Genomic DNA, 15688 nt, shown 5'->3' on the forward strand with positions numbered 1-15688 from the left:
AAGAAATATGAAAATGTAGAAACTTTTATCTTCTTTCAAAAGATGGAGGACAGGGGGCAGCTAGGTGGCTCAGTGGATGGAGAGATCAGCCAAGAGATGGGAGGTCTTGGGTTCAAATCTGGCCTCAGACACTTCCTGGCTGGGTGACCCTGGGCAAGTCACTTAATCCCTATTGCTGCGTACCCCTTACTAACTTAGAACCAATAAACAGTATTGATTGTAAGATGGAAGGTAAAGGTTTAAAGAAAAAGCTGGAGGGCAGTAGGTATGAACACTGCATACATGGAAGACATTTTCAATATGATGGTTGGTTAGTGTGTTGAATTTCAAAACTTCTTGGTTATAGGGGAAGGGAAGGATAATACACAGATAATGGAAAAGTGAAAGACAGCTATAAAAAATAGCTGGAGAGGACAGCTAGGTGATTCAGTGGATTGAGAAACAGATCCAGAGATCTGAAGTCTTGGGTTCAAATTTGGCCTCTCGAGTGTGACACTGGGCAAGTCACTCAACACTGCCTAGCCCGTACTACTCTTTTGCTTTGGAACCAATACACAGTACGGATTCTAAGATGGAAGTTAAGGTTTTCTTTTTTTAAAGCACATGTAAACTTGGGAAATAGGTTTATTAACCTCTATCAAATTGCTTGCCTTCTATGAGGAGAAAGGGCAAGGAGGGAAAGAATTTGGAACTCAAAATATTTAAAAGCCAATGTTAAAACTTTTTCATCTAATTGGATTTTTTTTTCAAAAAAGAAGAATCAGAAGAAAAGTGAACACATAAACCATAACAAAGTGAGAGTAGTGCACCTACTTTCATTTTATTTCCATTCAGTCTCTCCTTCACACAACTACAAACTGATATTCCAAAATCAGACTTCTTAACTAAGGTACACCCTTTCTCCAGAACCTCCAAAGGCTCACTAGTGCTAAGAAAAACACTCAATTCTCTTTGGCATTTCAAGTTCCCTCATTCTGGCTCCAGTTACCTTTCTAAACTGATTGTAGATGGCATCTCTGCAGGCATGGAATACTTCAGGGAAACGGACCTATTTCTCTTTCCTATATAAGAAATTCCATCTCCCATCTCCAGGCATCTGTACAGACTGTACCTCCTGCCTTCACCTGTGCTTTGTGGAATCCCTAGATACCTTTAAGCCTTAGATCAAGGGCCAGAGGGAACTCAGTGGCTCACTGGATAGTGTCTGGGCCCAGAATTCAAATCCAGTCTAAGACAATTATTAACCAAGTGATCCTAGTCAAGTCATTTAACTTCTGCCTGCCTCATTTCCTTCAACTGTAAAATGGGGATTACAACACCTCCTATGGACATTGTGAGGATTGCAGGAGATTACATTTATCAAGTGCTCAGTGTAGAAGATGCTTTAACTAGTAATGGTCCTTTCCTTCCCTCCTTGTCTGATTTCCACCAAGGTAGCATTATTTGGCGCTGATCTTGTATCTCCTCCTCTGCATCCCCAATCAGTCCATTAGAAAGTGTCTGCTGTATGTTGGTGGTACTATGGATGGGCTGTGGGGCCAGAAGTCTTCCTGAGACTCTGTGACCCTGGGCAAGTCACTTCACTGCCATTGCCTACCCCTTACCTCTCTTCTGCCTTGGAGCCAATACCCAGCCCTGAGTCCAGGCTAAAAAGGTAAGAGTTTCCTTATCCATAAAAAGGGAATGTTAATAGCACCCACTACCTACCAGGGATGCTGTGGTGACAATAAAATAATATCCCATTTGTAAAGTGCCTAATAAAAACCCTAAAGTGCTCTGTAAATATTAGCTCTTCTCATTTAGAACCTTTATTGCTGGGTTCTTGTTTTTCCAGCTCCTTCCAAAAGGGCATCTCCTCCCCTCCCACGCAGGGAGCCATCCCTGGGAACAAAGGCTGCAGAACTGCAGAACAAAAAAGCTTCATAAAACCCAGCTGCGGCTCTCTGGAGTCCGGCAGGACCCCAGAGCAGGTTCGGCACCCAAAGGTGGGGGGGCGCCTCTATTTCCAGAGAAGAGAACCTCTCAGGCTTTCCTGGAGCAGAGCTTGGACTGGGGAGGGAGGGGAACCTCCCAAGCATTGTCCTTCGGGCTGTTTGTACGGGGGAACCTCAAGAACTGATGAATGACTGGCTATCCAGGAGTGAGACCCAGTGAGTGAGTGGAGGGCAGGATGGGAAGAGATCTGGGCTTGGAATTAAGGAAGAGAAGGGCACCTCTGAGGGGCTCAGCCCAAACCCCTCTCCTGGCGGAGAAGGAAACTGAGGACTCAGAAGAGGACGTTTTCCCTGGCTGTGGGACCCTGGATGAGTCACTTACCCCCCACTGTCTATCCTTTACTGCTCTTCTGCCTTGGAACCAATCCACAGTATTGATTCTAAGACAGAAGGGAAGGGTTTAAAGACAAAGAAGAGGGAGTGCTTGGACTGGAGTTCAGAGTTCTTTCCCTATTCCGCGTTCCGTCTCTTCTGAAACAGGAATCAGGGCTGACCATCCACTGCGAAGGGGCGCAGACGATTTAGTGGAAGAGGAGACCCAACAAGCCCCCGTAGAGTGATTTCCAAAACCAGACCCCTGCGATGCCCCTTCCAGAACTTAAACACGTCCAAGGCTGGCAGTGGCCGGCTGTAGGGATTTCAGCATCCACTAGAGGGTGTCCATGACTGGCAAATCCAATGGACAGTCATTCCATTCAGCAAGGCTTTGCTAAGTGCTCAGTCCATGCGAGGCACAGAGGAGACCGCCAGGAGAGACAAGAGGGAGCTAGAGGGTCACAGGGCCACTGATGGAGAGCTGGAAGGCTCAGACTAGTCAGGGACGGGGTGACTGCAATAGCTGGGGGGCTGCTAGAGGGTCTGAATTTGGAGCCCGGAATGCCAGAGGATTATAACTTGGCCAAGAAGATGAGAAGAGAAAATTCCCTTCCCTTCCTGCCTCAAAGAGGTGGGGATTTTAAAAAATCCTTACTTTCTGTCTTAGATGAAACTAAGGACCCAGTTCAAGGCAGAAGAATGGTAAAGGCTAGGCCATTGGGGTTAAGTGACTTGCCCAGGGTCATGCAGCTAGCAACTGTCCGAGGTCAAACATGAACTCAGGACCTCCTGCTTCCAGGTCTGGATCTCTATTCACTGAGTCAACTAGCTGTCTCCCCCTTAAACTTTTTTAAACATTTTAATTAAAAAATAATTCCATTCCTTCTATCTTAGAATCAATATCAGTTCCAGGGTAGAAAAGCAATAAGGACTAGGCAATTGGGGTTAAGTGACTTGCTCAGGGTCACACGGATAGGAAATGTTTGAACTCAGGACTTCCTGCCTCCAGGCTTACTTCTCTATCCGACAAGCCACCTACCTATCCCCCTGAAATGGGGAATTTGACAGTGTTCACCATTGCATGAATTTGTCATACTAGTGGATGGATTATTTAGCTGAAATTTGTTTCCCCTTGTTATTTCATTTTTTATTATATCATCCATCCATCCATCCATCCATCCATCCATCCGTCCATCCCTCCGTCCTTCCATACACAGATGGTGGAGGAGGCTAGGTGCTGTGGATGGTGCTGTACTTGGAAGCCAGGAAGACCAGAATTCAAATCCTGCCTCAGACACTAGCTGTGTGACCCTGGGAAAGTCACCTAATTTCTGTTTGCCTCAGTTTCTTCAACTGTAAAATGGGGATAATAATAGCTCCTCCCTCCCTCCCTTGTTATAAGAATCACATTTCCTTCCTTGTTTAGCTGCCTTCCTGCCTGCCTCTTAGAGAAGATGCCTTATCCCTAGTTCCATCCTGCTTCTATCCTTCAGGCTCCAAAGTCCCCCAATCCTAGAGCAAGCAAGGCATCCTGTGTCTGGTTCTCTAGGTCTCACCTTTAGCTCAGGACAGACATTTCTGAGAGGCCCCATGATAACTTGAGTTGTAGCCATCTATAGGTTGCCTCTGGAGAAGAGGGCATAGGAAAAGGAACCAGCATTTGTTGGGAACCTACTATGTGCCAGGCACTGTGCTTTGCAAATATTTCCCTTGATCTTCATAATAACCCTGTAAGGCAGGTGCTATTATTTCCATTTTACAGTTGAGGAGACTGAGGCAGAAAGAGATTAAGGGACTTGCCCAGGGCCACATGCTAGAAAGTGTCCAAAGTTGGATTTGAATTCAAGTCTTCCTGATACCGAGTCTAGCACCCTAAACACTGTGCCACCCAAGTGTCTCTGGGCAGAAGCTACAGAATGTCTCTTCTGAACCATCTAAGACGAATCCACCATATGTCCCTTGATGTTTCCCATCATCCCAGTCTCTTGGCTGATGATTAAAGCACCACAAAGTACGGAACCCTTCCAAACATTAATTCATGTGAAGGTCTCAGACAGTGGTATTCTGTCTACAGAAGGACACATGTGATGGAGAATGTCTACTGGTCATATGATGCCACCTGAGTATTGAGTCTGGGGTATTTTGAAAAAAGTCTTCCATCCTTGGCCAGTGTCTCCTAATGCATGTAGATAGCTCAGCTCCTTCTTTATTAACATATAAATTCCTTTTTCAGCCTAAGCTAAGACAGAATCTCAAGAAGTGGAAGAGAGGGGGCAGCTGAGTGGTTCAGTAGATGGAGAACCAGGCCTAGAGATAGGAGGTCCTGGGTTCAAATCTGACCTCAGAAACTTCCTAGCTGTGTGACCCTGGGCAAGTCACCTTACTCCTATTGCCTAGTCCTTTCTGCTCTTCTGCCTTAGACCTAATTTATAGTATTGATTTCTAGGACAGAAGGTAAGGGTTTAAAAAAAAAAGAAGTGGAAGAGACCTCAGGGGCCATCTAGTCTAATCCATATCTAGAAAAGAATCTCCAATGACTAGCTCTTGGCTTGAAGATGTTAGAGGAGAAGGAATCCACCATGGATGGTAGCAGCCCAATCCGCGAATGGGAACAACCCTAAATATTTATATTCTGCAGACATGTGCCCCTGCTCTGGCCCTCTGGGATGAAGAGGACAGGTATCATCCCTCCTTCACATGAGAGCCCGCCATGCTCCCTGAGTCTTCTTGGCTCCAGGCTAACTACCATTAATCCTTGGATGGATCCCCAAAGGACATGTTGGCTGTCCTCCTCAGGATGTTCTTCCCTGTAATGATGACCCTCTCACACCTGAGGCCCAGAACTCTCCTCGTTGGGGGGGGGGTATTTGAGATGAGGCAGATTCATAGAATATTGGATTGGGAACTTTCCTTTAAGGTCATCGGGTCCAATCCCTGATCCTCTGTATAGGAATCCTTCAATAAAAGTAACTGTGGGAGATGTGCTTGCACCCATTGACTGATTACTTCCAGTGAGGACAAGCTAACCACTCTGATGGGCCAGGCTCTTTTCCTGCGAAAGTCAAGCTCTGTTAGTAAGTTCCGCCTTGGACTGAGCCAACGCCAGTCTTTGTGGAATTTCTGGCCCTGGTCTTATTTTTGGTCCAAGGAGTAAGTTAAATAGCTAACGACGGTAGCTATCCATCCCTCCGACCTCCCAAGTCTTCTCTTGTTTAGGCTAAACAAATATCCCCAATTCAATACAGTTCAACAATGAAGCTAACACACAAAGGGCACATCTAATACCGTGCCTCACTGACATCTCTCCCGGCCAAACAAATAAACTCTGTAAGGTAGGAGCTATATTCAGCCCATTTTACAGCTGAGGAAATTGAGTCTGAGAGACAGAAAGAGATTGCTCAGGGTCACACCGCTAGTGAGTATCTAAGGCTAAATTTGAACAAGTCTTCTTGATACCAGGCTTAGCACTCTAGCCACATACATAGGCATAGACAAGCAACGTGTGAGATAAATGGGGAGATCAGGAAAACTGATGAACTGCTGGTGTTTGAGGAGTTCTGAAGGAAAGAAGGGATTCTAAGAAAAGGGAGGAGCGAGCAAATTCCAGGAAGGAGGGACAGTTAAAACAAAAGGCAGGGAGATGGAAGGTAAGAGCAAAAACACAATGGTGGCTGGGTCCGATATTTCTAGGAATGGGAGTGATGTAAGTAAGGACAGATGGGTTGGGGGCAGCTGGATGGCTCAGTGGATTGAGAGCCCAGCCTCTATAGAGACGGGAGGTCCTGGGTTCAAATCTGACCTCAGACACTTCCCAGCTGGGTGACCCTGGGCAAGTCACTTCACCCCCATTGCCTAGCCCTTACCACTCTTCTGCCTTGGATCTAAAATACAGTCTTGATTCTAAGATGAAAGGTAAGGATTTTTTTTTTTTTAAAGAAAAGCCAAACAGAGGCACAAAAGAAGAAGGCTATACTTCAGGCCAACAAAACGCATAAGTTCATCACCGAAATACCAGCCCCCCAAAAGCAGTGTAGGACAAAGTAACTCAGACGATCCTGGGGAGTTATGGGTATGCTTCATTTCATGCAGCAGTCTTGCGTGAGTCGATGGTCTAGGACTATTGCCACTTGGACTCCTGGCTTTTCTTTTTCTTTTTAAAACCCTTACCTTCTATCTTATTATTATTTATGTAAATTTAATTAGTAAAAATTTATTAATTGACTAGTAAAATATATATATTATACCATGATACAATTACGTAAATAATTATATAAATATAAAACACTTTAACATATGAAAAGAAAACATAATCAGTGAAGTAAAAGCTCCTTAGGGGCAGTGACGGTGCCTAGAGCCTCTCCTTCCTCCCCCAGAACTGTGGTGATTGCTAGAGGAATTCCTGATGAGGAGATTCCCCACTCCAAGGCAGGCAGATGGGTGGTTGGGAGGCTCAGAACTCTAGGAGGGAGTGGGACACTGAAAAACTCAATGACGTGTCTCGGATTACCTAGGCACCATGTGTTTGGATGCCACTGGAACCAACGTCTCCCTGAAGCCAGCTGGTGGTCTACCGAGCTTGCTGTGGGTCACAGAGTAGACACTTAATCAATGCTTCTTGAATTGAATAATCGATATAAAACTCGTCGGAAACTTTCAAGCATCGCATCAATTTCAGCTATTATTATTACTATGGTTTTTAGACACAGGCACAGCCAGGGGCAGCTTTTAACAAAATTTAAACAAATTTTTGCCCCTTAAGAGCTTATGATTAGAAGCACCGAGTTCACCAAGGAGATAAACGTGGAGGGACGCCTTTTACAAAGATATCACAGCTAGGAGGTTCAGTGGATAGAGAGGCATGGGCTTCTCTGGAAGATCTGGGTTCAAATATGACTTTAGAAACTTCTTAGCTGTGTGACCTTGGGCAAGTCATTTAACCTCCATTGCCTAGTCCCTACTGCTCTTCTGTCTTGGAACTGATACTTAGTATTGATTCTAAGACAGAAGGTAAGGGTTAAAAAAAAAAGACATTAAAGCATAAGATAGAATGCTGGGGGATTACACTGGGAAGATTGTGTTGAAATGCAACAGTTGCCTACTTTACAGTCTTAAAAAATATTTTGTTTTAACTTTCGTGCCTTATGAGGAAGATATGGGAGACAGGACGGGAAGAGCCCCTTAGCCTAAAATAACAAGTCTCAAGGGCTGCGCCCTCCTCATCTTGGTTGATTGTGGGTCCTTGGCAAAGCCAGTCTTCACTCAAAACCCAGGGCAGCTTCCCTGTTTCAATCAAGGGGGAAGAAGGCAATAAAACTCAGCCTTGGCAGAGAGAGAACGAGGAGGCAGAGAATGGCCCCAGATTCAGTGCCAGGAATTCTCTGAGATTTGGCACAGGATAGGAATGAAGTGTTCTGGCCCACTCCACAGCAGGATTAGGGGAAGGACCCTAGAGTGCTTACTGAGTTTAAAAAACTGAGTTTAACAGGACAGTGACAATGAATTTCATTACGGCTTGCTAGAAGCAGCTGGGGGTTTAATGGATACTGAGCTGGACTTGACGTTACAAAGACAAGAGTTCAAAACCTGCTTTAGGCACTTGCTGGCTTAGTGACTATGATCAATTGACTTCCAGCCTCAGTTTCCCCATCTGCAAAAGGGGAGTAAGAAGAATAGCACCTTTCTCACAGGTTGATATTTGCAACAAGTAGAATGACACGTGTAAAGTTGCCTTTATCCCTGGCCAATCACGTATCTTCTTGGTTCCTTTGATTATGGGTCCTTTTGGGACTCTCTTCTTTATAACCCTCTCTCCTCTGGTTGATATTCACGGGCTAGCTTTCACAATCTGGCCCTAATCTACCTTTTTAGTCTTGTTACCCATTACTCCCCATTCACAAACTTTTAGTTGAGGCAAACTGCCCTTCTTCCTCTTTCTCACTCAATCTCCCACCTGTGTGCCTTGGTACATGCTGCTCCCCCCACCTGGAATCCTCTTCTCATCTCCATGTCTTAGGGAGTTCTTTTCTTTTTCTTAAACCTTTACTTTCCATCTTAGAATCAAGACTGTACATTGGTTCCAAGGCAGAAGAACAGCAAGGGCCAGGCAATGGGGGTTAAAATGACTTGCCCAGGGTCACACAGTTAGGAAGTGCCTAAGGCTAGATCTGAACCCAGGACTTCCTATCTCTAGGCTTGGCTGTCAATCCACAGAGTTACCCAGCTGCCCCCTCTCTTAGGGTTCTTAATCCCTAGTTTCCTTTAAGACTACTATGTGAAATATTTCTTCATCCTCCTCCCTCTACTAGTGTCTTCCTCCCCAAATCATCTTGAATAACTTTAACATTCCCCTTGATGCACCCCCAAATTCTCTATCCACTCTATCCCCCAGCCTCCTTAAATCCCATGACTCTCTTCCTTCTCCTTAGCCGCCTAGAAAGATGGTCATACTTAGGACCTCACCACCACCTATAAGTGCCCCATTTCCTTAATCAAAAAGTGACCTTCCCCTAACAGACCATAATCTCCTCTCACTCTGGCTCTTCTGAACCCATTCCATCCCTTCACCTTTATGGAGATCTCCAGTCCATCCACTCCTAACATTACCCTTCCAAATCTCCATTCTAATGATCCGATTCCAAGTCCACATTTCCTTTACTTTTGAGTCACTTGTCCTAGCACTACTCTTCTCTAAACACTTGCTCTCTCTCCCTCTCCTCCCTCTCTCTCTCTCTCTCTCTCTCTCTGTCTCTCTGTCTCTCTCTCTGTCTCTCTCTCTCTCTCTCTGTCTCTCTCTGTCTCTCTCTCTCCCTCCCTCTCTCACCCTTTCTTCCTCGTTCTCTTCCTCTCTCCCTCTCTGTCTCTTCCTCCCCCCAACCTTTTATCCCTTAACTTCTCTCTTAGAATTAATACCATGTATTGGCAGAAGAGCAATAAGGGCTAGGGAATGGGGGTTAAATGATTTGCCCAGGGTCAGGTATCTGAGATTAAGAAGAATTTCAGGTCAGATTTGAATCCAGGATTTCCTGTCTCTAAGCCTGGCTCAGTGGGTTGAGAACCACCTTGCTGCCCCCTAAACACCTATTTTCATGCCCCTAACTGTGGATATTTCCCCAAAGGACCCGTCCTGGGCCCTCTACATTCTACCTTGATGGCCTCATCAGCTCGCATCTCTGCAGATGACTTGCAGCTCCAGTGTAATCAGCCCCGAGTCTCTCCCTTGAACATCAGCTTTGCATCATTAATCAATGAGTGGATATTTCAAAATGAATGTTCTGGAAACATTTGTTTTTAAACCCTTACCTTCTGTCTTAGAAATAAGTACTATGTGTTAGTTCCAAAGCAGAAGAGTGATAAGGGCTAGGCAATGGGGGTTAAGTGACTTGCCCAAGGTCACATAACTAGGAAGTATCTGAGGTCAGATTTGAACCCAGGACCTCCCATCTCTAGGCCTGCTCTCAATCTCTTGAGCCACCCAGCTGCTCCACTGGAAACATCTTTTTAAAAAAACACTTTGTTGTGTGTGTGTGTGTGTGTGTGTGTGTGTGTGTGTGTGTGTGTGCAGCTGGGTGGGTCAGTGGTGAGCTTTGATTTATTCATCTGAAAATTACTTGTATTCTTATAAATTTGACTTTATATTTTTATTTTATTTTATTATTTTTATTTGTTCTTTATATATTGGAGAAATGAGACCTTTATCAGAGAAATTTGTTATAAATTTTTCCCCCGGTTTTTTGTTTCCCTTTCAATCTTGGTGGTATTGACTTTGTACAAAATCTTTTTAATTTAATATCATTAAGACTCTTCATTTTATATCTTAAAATGTTCTCTATTTATTGTTTGATCATAAATTCTTCTCTTCTCCAAAGATCTGACAGGTAAACTATTCTATGTTCCTAGAGGGGATAAATACAAGGAAGAATGATGAGAACTCTTTGCTCCTTCACCTGCATTTTCCTTTTAAATTTAAATTAATTTAGAATATTTTTCCATCACCTGCATTTTCTAAAGGACAAGACCATATGGAATTTCTTCTGACCTCAGTGGATAGAGTGGGGATAGAGTGGATGGACTGGTGAACTTTTTGCTCCTTCACCTGCGTTTTCTTTTTAAATTTAAATTAATTTAGAATATTTTTCCATCACCTGCATTTTCTATAGGACAAGACCATGTGGAATTTCTTCTGACCTCAGTAGAGAGAGTGGATGGATTGGCGAATGCTTTGCTCCTTCACCTGCGTTTTCTTTTTCTTTTTAATTTAAATTTATTTATTTAATTTAGACTATTTTTCCAGCACCTGAGTTTTCTATAGGACAAAACAATATGGAATTTCTTATGACCTCAGTGGATATTGGGGAGGGCTGGCAACCACACATTAGTCTTTACCTACACCTCCAACCTCATTAGTAAAGGCCATTAAGCCGTATCTCTAATGTCCTGACTTCTTTAGCCCACAGTGATTGCTCCTCTGAAAACCAGCGTCCCTAAGAATGGGAGCTGCCAACTCTAAGGCTGCCCTCTGCAATTCATTCTCATCCATCTGTCAAAGACCACTAGAGGGCACTTGTATGACAGTGGAAGGGGTGATGGCAACTGGAATCACAGGGCTGACAAAACTAGAAATGGTCTTTACCCTTTTGTCCCGCATCTGCATTTCTTCTGGTTGGGCGTAGGAAAAGGAGGTCTGTTCTCTGAACCAGGGCTCCGAATGTCCCTCCTTCTTTACTTATCTTGTATTAACTGTCGTGCGGGGGCAAAGATGGAGGGCAAGAAGGGACCATCCAGGTCAATCCTTACACTTGAGCCATTATGGAAAGAGAGAGAGGTGAAGGGACTTGTCCAGGATACGACTGGATTCGAAGCGAGTTTTGCCAACTCCACATCCCATGTTCTCTCTGCCTAGCTGCCCCGATCTAAATTCTATCCATCCTTCAAGGTGGAGGCAAGGTCCCACACTTCCAAGTCCAGTCTCTCTCCAATGTACTTTCTAGATCCCCAGATCCTTCCTGAGGCCGCGGCCAAAGGCTTCTTTCTATCCCTTTTCCTACCATATTTCTCCACGAGAGAGCTGGATGCTAATTCTTAATGCCTGTGCTCTGTCTTTGTTAGCAGAGGGATGAGGAGAACCTAAGAGAGTCAGAGAGGAACAGCTGAAGGGTTGCTCTGAGGAATGCCAGGCTTTACGTTGATCCCTATCAAATTTCATCTGATCAAATTTAGCTCAAGATTCTTGACCATCAACACTCTTTCTGCTCCCTTCATCCCCAGTTGTTGTGGCTGTCTGCCCTTTTCAAAGAGGACCGGCGACATCCCGGGTGATGTCTTGACTTGGGCATAAATTGGATTAAATACGTGCATGTCAGCGTCACTCTTTCTTCTCTCGACGTCCAGTGGCAGGACAGATGCAGGACCACTGACTTGCCAAGTAGCAGGGCAGAAGAAGAAGAGTCAGATAGAGCGGGAGGACAGCCTCTATTCATTCAGTCTGAATTTTAGTCTTTTCCTCATTCATAAGACAGGGAGAAGCAGACTTTTGGGTTCTGCCATGCCTACTTCTACCAAGCTGAGCACGGCAGTGTTATTCTGTTCATTGGTGAATTTTTTGGTTTGTGTAGAGGGAGTTTCATCCCCTCCCCGTCCTGGATTGCCGACCTGGCTCATCGGAGCTACGTCCTGCCCAGGGAGGTGTGTGAGGGTCGGAGGATAAGAGGGGTGGACGGAGACTCATCCCTTGGGCTACTTCCCTGAATGTGGCACGAGCATGGAGGGAAGATCGTACAGGAGGATGAATACGTGGTCAGACTTAGGTTAGAAAATAGGCTTTAAACTTCTATCTATTTGTATTCTTTATTTCAAGTGATTATTAATGAACTTGATGGAAAATAGGAACCTGGAGTTATTAATTTTAATCTAACAGATTTATGGAGGGAAACTCTCTCTGTCAAAGCAGAATACACAGACCACAGACGCAGAGCTGGAAGAGATGTCAGAGGTCACGCCACCCAAGCCATTCAACTATGCCTCTGAGAAAACGGAAGCCCAGAGATTTAGGGACTTGCCCAAGGTCACGCGGCTAGTTAAGTGGCTGAGGAGGGATTCATTTGAACAGCTCGGGTGTCCTTACACCAAGCTGAAATCGACCTTTCTGTACTTTGCACCCAGAGTTCCTCTTTCCATTTTGGAGAGCCGAGCAGGAAAAAGTCTAGTCCTTTTCTCAAATACTGTTTCTCCAAACCCTAGAAGACAGCACCTTCTGCTCCAGGATGACTGCATTTTAGGTGGGACAGGATCTCAGGAGACAGCTAGTCCAACCTATACTCCAAAGGAATCCCCACTATCCTATCCTCAAAAAATCATTGGTTAACTTTTCTTTGAAGACTTCCAGGGATGGGGAAGTCATCAAGCCACTATGGGGCAGTTCTAACTAACAGGAAGGGTAGCTAAGTAGTACAGTGGATAAGGCCTAGAGGCAGAAAGACTTATCTTCCTGAGTTCAAATTGGGCTGCAGACATTTCCTAGCTGTGTGACCCTGGGCAAGTCACTCCCCCCCTTTGCCTCAGTTTCCTCATCTATAAAATGAGCTGGAGAAGGAAATGGCAAGCTACCCCAATATCTTTGCCAAGAAAACCCAACTGGAATGACTCAAAAACAAAAACTAATAGGAAACGAGATGGCTCAGTGGATAGAGAGCCAAGCCTAGAGATAGGAGGTCATGGGTTCAAATCTGACCTCACATACTTCCTAGTTATGTGACCCTGGGCAAGTCACTTAACCCCAATCACCTAGCCTTAGCATCAATATGAAGAAAAAAGGGAAGGATTTTTAAAAATTTAAAAACTAATAAAAAGATTCCCCACTGGCCCCAAATTTGTTTCCTTGTAGTTCCTACCCACTGCTCTTGGTTCTTGCCTCTGGGTCTAATGCAACAAGCTTAATCATTCCTGAAATGGGCATTTTTTCAGTGGCTGTCCCCCATCCCTGAAACTAACTCACTCTCTCGCCTCCCCTGCCCAGTTTGCTAACCTCTCTGGCTTTCTTCAAGTCTCAGCTGACATCTCACTTTGGGCAAGAAATCTATCCCAGTCCCCTCTGAGATTCCTTCCAATATGTCCTAGATACATCTTGTTTTTACATAGTTGTTGGCATATTCTTTCCCCCTCCCCAACTCCTTGAGGGCAAGGATTCTTTTTTTTTGCCTTGTTTATATAGGCAACACCTAGTATGTCATTGAGTTGTGTCTGATTCTGTGACCCCAAAGACCATGGCATGCCAACACTACCCACAAGGTTTTCTTGGCAAAGATTCTGGAGTGGTTTGCCATTTCCTTCTCTAGTAGATTAAGAAAAATAGAAGTTAAGTGACTTTCCCAGGGTCACACAATTAAGTGTCCGAACTAAGGAAAATGAGTCTGCCTGACTCCAGGCTCAGCCTCCATGGAATATGGTAGGTGTTTAATAAATCCTCACTGACTGACAGACTTACTTCGAACAATACCTACCAGAACTCTGAAGACCACCATCATGTCTCTCTTGAGCCCTCTCTTTCTCAGGATATCACAATCTTTTCCTTGACCCAATCTACAAATGATACGGCCTCAAGGCCCTTGTCCATCTTGTCTGGCCTCCTATCTATTTCCCCTCCCTCTTTACAGGGTGCCACATAGTTCTGAGATTTAACTTTTCAGGCTCTGTAACTTAGAGCTTTGAATTCCCCAGCTATACAAAGGGAAAAAGCATTTTCTTATTGTCAGGTCCATAAAGGGAAAACGGAGTGATTTGCTAATGAAAGGATGGAATCTTGTAACCATGAAAAAATATTCTAAATTAACTAATTAAACACCCCCATAAACAAACAAACAAATAAATAAATGAAGGATGGCTCTCAGGGGCTTTGTGGAGTCATGACTTACCAAGTGTGCAGGGGACGGTGACCTCGTGTCCTTCACTGTGGTGGTTGATGGGACATCGATGAGGGGCCATTTCATCTGCAGGTACTGAAGAGAAGATAAAAACCAGCCAGGTTAGAATGGAGCTTATCAAGGAAGAAGAACTCTATTCATTGTTCAGAGAGAATGTCCTTCTTGGCTGAGGCCCCGTGGGAAGTGGGGGTACACTGGGCATAACAGCCAACCCCAGATTATGAACAAGCTATTAAAAAAGAGGAACCCCCCTGGTCATCATCCTTCTGTCATCCTCATGGCCATGATCAACACCGCCATCATCTTCCCACCACCCAATCCTACAATCCAAATTGGATTACTATCTATTCTTTGGTCTGGTCTTTTACCTTTAAACATTTATCCATGCCTGGAATAACTTCATCCTTCTTTATCTATGCTTTAGGAGAATGAGTGCTGGAGCTGGAGCCAGGAGGACTTGGGTTCAAATGGATCAGATGGGTATTCCCTGCTATTCTCTTCTTACTGAATCTCTGTCTCATTTTCTACTTCTTCCCTTAGCTTCTCAAATACTCCTTTTTCTCCCCCTACTCAGAGCTGATTACTTATCATTAATATTATTTATTTTTTTTGCTACTGAGAATAATATTAGTAACAATAAAGTTAATATTTCCATAACCCGTTAAAATTGGATCCACTCAACAATCGTGTGAGGTAGGAGCAATGACGATGTCCATTTTGCAGCTGAATAACCTGAGGTTTGGTAAGACCAAGTGGCAGAATAACAGCAACACTCAAGATAAGTGAGGAGATATTTAGAAAGCAATCATGTGGTTGACCTGGAGGAATTCAAGTTCATTGGCTTGGATGAACTCTATTTTTGGTTCAGAAGGTGCCAGTAAATGGGATTTTTGAGTTGTTATTGTGATCTTTGAAAAGACACAGAAAGCAGGAGAGGAAGCGCAAAATTGCAAAAGGGCCAAGGACTTGGTTTTCAGAAAAAGGGAAAAGAAGAGGACGTGCAGAAGGTAGACTTGTAAACCTGACGGTGATTCCTGGGAAAATTCTAGAATGGGTCATCAAGTTAATGGACAGTGAACACCTGGAAAGAAAAATGGGGACTCTGAAGAGCCAGCCTGAAGCTTCATCTAGGACAGCCTCCTTCATGCAGAGAATTCTGCCTGTCCCTTTATTCTTTACGGCTTTGTTACATTCCCCATTAGAGAACAAAATCTCCAAGAGGCCATTGACATTGGTCAGTTGATTCATTCCGAGGGACCTTGATTTCTCCAACTGATAAATCCACTAGAAGGAAGACTATGTTGTGTGGTGCTAGAAAGAGGACTGGATTTGGAGTTGGAAGATTTTCCTGTCTAATGCCTAAATGATGAAGCCATTCCCTTTCTGCAGAACTCCGTTAGATCTTCTACAAAAGGATGACTTGGAAGATCCATTCCAATCCTCAAACTATGATTCTGGGAACGA

General features: G+C 44.3%; 1 protein-coding gene across 2 annotated transcripts in view; it reads right to left on the reverse strand.

The window, feature by feature from the left end:
* The window catches only part of TCF7L1 (transcription factor 7 like 1), a 206809-nt gene that overhangs the window by 9903 nt on the left and 181218 nt on the right, over positions 1 to 15688 (reverse strand). For both annotated transcript variants that reach the window (XM_007477797.3, XM_056813553.1), the window contains exon 4: positions 14216 to 14299. In XM_007477797.3, the coding sequence (XP_007477859.2) occupies positions 14216 to 14299 (84 nt within the window). The remainder of the gene's footprint in view (positions 1 to 14215; positions 14300 to 15688) is intronic.

The sequence above is a fragment of the Monodelphis domestica genome, chromosome 1 (assembly GCF_027887165.1).
Source record: "Monodelphis domestica isolate mMonDom1 chromosome 1, mMonDom1.pri, whole genome shotgun sequence".
Lineage (NCBI taxonomy): Eukaryota > Metazoa > Chordata > Mammalia > Didelphimorphia > Didelphidae > Monodelphis > Monodelphis domestica.